Source organism: Penaeus vannamei, chromosome 39 (assembly GCF_042767895.1).
Source record: "Penaeus vannamei isolate JL-2024 chromosome 39, ASM4276789v1, whole genome shotgun sequence".
Taxonomy (NCBI): domain Eukaryota; kingdom Metazoa; phylum Arthropoda; class Malacostraca; order Decapoda; family Penaeidae; genus Penaeus; species Penaeus vannamei.
The window spans coordinates 10,333,967-10,336,935 of NC_091587.1; the positions used below are offsets into that span (position 1 = coordinate 10,333,967).

At 36.9% G+C, this 2,969-nt stretch overlaps 1 protein-coding gene across 6 annotated transcripts in view; it reads left to right on the forward strand.

Moving 5' to 3' along the window:
* The first annotated feature begins 1,073 nt into the window (after positions 1 to 1,073).
* The window catches only part of LOC113805293 (nuclear pore complex protein DDB_G0274915), a 26,495-nt gene continuing 24,599 nt past the window's right edge, over positions 1,074 to 2,969 (forward strand). For 3 of the 6 annotated variants that reach the window (XM_027356289.2, XM_027356287.2, XM_027356288.2), the window contains exon 1: positions 1,074 to 1,283. In XM_027356289.2, coding sequence (XP_027212090.2) covers positions 1,091 to 1,283 — 193 coding nt within the window. In that variant the 5' untranslated portion in view covers positions 1,074 to 1,090. The remainder of the gene's footprint in view (positions 1,284 to 2,969) is intronic. The other 3 variants (XM_070116525.1, XM_070116523.1, XM_070116524.1) reach the window with 2 other exon arrangements.

The window sequence follows — 2,969 nt, forward strand, 5'->3', positions numbered from 1 at the left end:
GAGAGAGAGAGAGAGAGAGATAGAAGGAGAGAGAGAGAGAGAGAGAGAGAGAGAGAGAGAGAGAGAGAGAGAGAGAGAGAGAGAGAGAAAGAGAGAAAGAGAGAAAGAGAGAAAGAGAGAGAGAGAGAAAGAAAGAAAGAAAGAAAGAAAGAAAGAAAGAAAGAAAGAGAGAGAGAGAGAGAGAGAGAGAGAGAGAGAGAGAGAGAGAGAGAGAGAGAGAGAGAAAGAGAGAGACAGAGAGACAGAGAAAGAAATGGAGAGAGAGAGAAAGAGAGAGAGAGAGAGAAAGAAATAAAAGACAAAAAAAAAAGATTGTACTCTGAGGTAAACAACCTGCCTGCCTCTTTCTCGCCAACCATCTGCCAAACAAAAACCATCTGTCTACGTCACCAGCTTCACACCAGCTGACAGTACGTGCCATCTGCGACGAGGGGGAAATACGTCATACATTAAGATTATGTCTATTAATAGATATTGTTCTCCATTCGTGGCTAATGGACCTGAAAACATAAATTTAGAATTGTGTTTTCGAAAGGAGGAGGAGGAGGAAGAAGAAGAAGAAGAATAGGAAGAAGAAGAGGAGGAGGGGGAGGAAGAAGAATAGGAAGAAGAGGAGAAGGAGGAAGAGGAAGAGGAAGAGGATGAAGGAGGAGGATCTATCTATCTATCATACACATGTGTGTGTGCGTGTTTATGTATGTTTGTATGTATCTATATCTAAAAAATAATAATAATTTTCAAAACGTGTATAAAATTACTTCAGATTTTCCTACTTCTATAGACTATGCATATTTCTACTTGTACATCTTTCTATATATATCTATGTCTACCTATCTACATCTACATTCATTTATCTATATATCTTCATCTATTTATCGATGTATAACTTATTTCTCTATATCTATGTCTACTTATCTATATCCAAACATATTTATCTATACCTACATCTATATATCAATCTATTAGATATATCCATACATCTATGCATATTTATCTATCTATATCTACTCTAAAATCACCACAAATCCAAAACTTTCCTGGAAGTAATTTTCCTTTTTTCTCTCTCTCTCTGGCAGACACCCACGCAACCATGGCGACGTGGACAGCGCGACCTGCAGCCCAGGGTACACCCGCCTCTTCGTGGGAGGAGCCTGGAAGCCCAGACTCCGCCCCTTCCACGATGGCCACGCCCTCCCCCACCCACTCCCCCTGCATGGATAGTAGCGACCCCATGGAAGACAGCGGGTTTCATGACTGGCTGGGTATGGAGGGTGGAACAGCTGGTGCTTATATATATACATGTTTTACTCTTTTTTTTTTTTTTAATCGACTTTTAAACAGTATAAATACGTTTTACTCTTTTTTATTTACTTATTTTTTAAACAGTTTAGATATTTGGGCCAGATGTAATTTAATTGTGTCGATGATACATATAGATATAGATGAATATAGATATAAATTCAAGTACATATATATATGTCTTCTGCCACATATAGGTACACATGCCTATGCACATGTATACAGACTTCTACACAGATGCACACAAACATCAGTATATAAAACCACCTACACAGCCACACCCCCCCACACACATTCACACACATCTATATATACATACACCCACATCCACACACAAACACCTACTTTCACATTTCACTCACACACAACCACCCACCCACACGCAAACACACACCCACACACATCTTGAAGGAAGAAAAAACTATGCAAAAACTAATGATTTATAAATATTAGGGTTGCCTGTCGTTTGCCGTAAAGAACTACCCATTAAGACCAGGAATAAATACCCTTTGCCAATTTATTCACTTGTTTGGGTAAGACCGTTAACTTCTATTTACGGATCAGGTTAGGAAATGTTGAATAATAGTGCTATGATGAAAGGATTAAAAATATAATGAATTGTTTGTATTTGGTTGGATAATTTTCATTTATAGAGGATTTATAATAATTCGAATGGTCAATATAATATTAAAATGTCATTTCATTTTGCTATACTGTAATACAATCAAGTTTATGCTATTCTGTAATGTAGTTTCATTTATTATTTGCTATTTCTTTTTTGTTGCTATATGATTATTTTTTCAGCACTAATTTTTTGTTTACCTTACGGTCAACTTATTTATTTCTGTAAATTTTCCTTTTTCATTTCCGTAACAAGACTCACTACAATTTATATTTAACTTTGTTTCACTGAAATAAAACTACATTAACACTTCACTAACAATAAACACAATGATAAAATATATTCCAGTAACGTTTGTCCAATGAAGTTCTTTACTTCCCATGAGATTTAAACTGATTGGCTGATCGTCTAACGGCGCCAAATCCTCGAAAGATGATTGGCTGAACGTTACTGGTCACCACCAGCTGCCTCTATGCTCCTCCCCTTTCCCGTCTCTTCCCCCCCCCCCTCCCTTCCCAATTTATTTTTTATTTTTTTGTTTCTTGCTTAGGTATATGGCTTCTTAGACTAAAAAAAAAATGTTAATGTAGATTTAGCTTTGAATTGTTTTTATTTATGCTTATTTTGTTACGTTCGCTTGTAAAGAAAAATCACTTATATTTCAGCTTTTTTTATATCTTAGTTATGGACAGTTGCCTCAAGAAAAAAAAAGTTACCCCTGTCTGGGTATGCTATAACCCGTACCCTATTTTACATAACATTACTCTGCCCGTCATGTCATCTGGTGATGTTATAATTACTTCCTCTTTTACGCAACCTCACCTGCCCATTAAGACGTCTGGGGTACACATGCCCACTACTCACGTCTGTCGTTACAGCAAGAATGCCCATTTGTCACAGCAAATTCCGATACTTCCAAGATGGCGCCCGCATTCTTACGTAAAAATTTTAACACACTAAAGGGAGAGTATATAAGCATAACACAGGGGGATAAAAAAGAAACTTCTTGAGGCAACTGTTCTGTTTTGCTTCACTTCGTTTCACAACT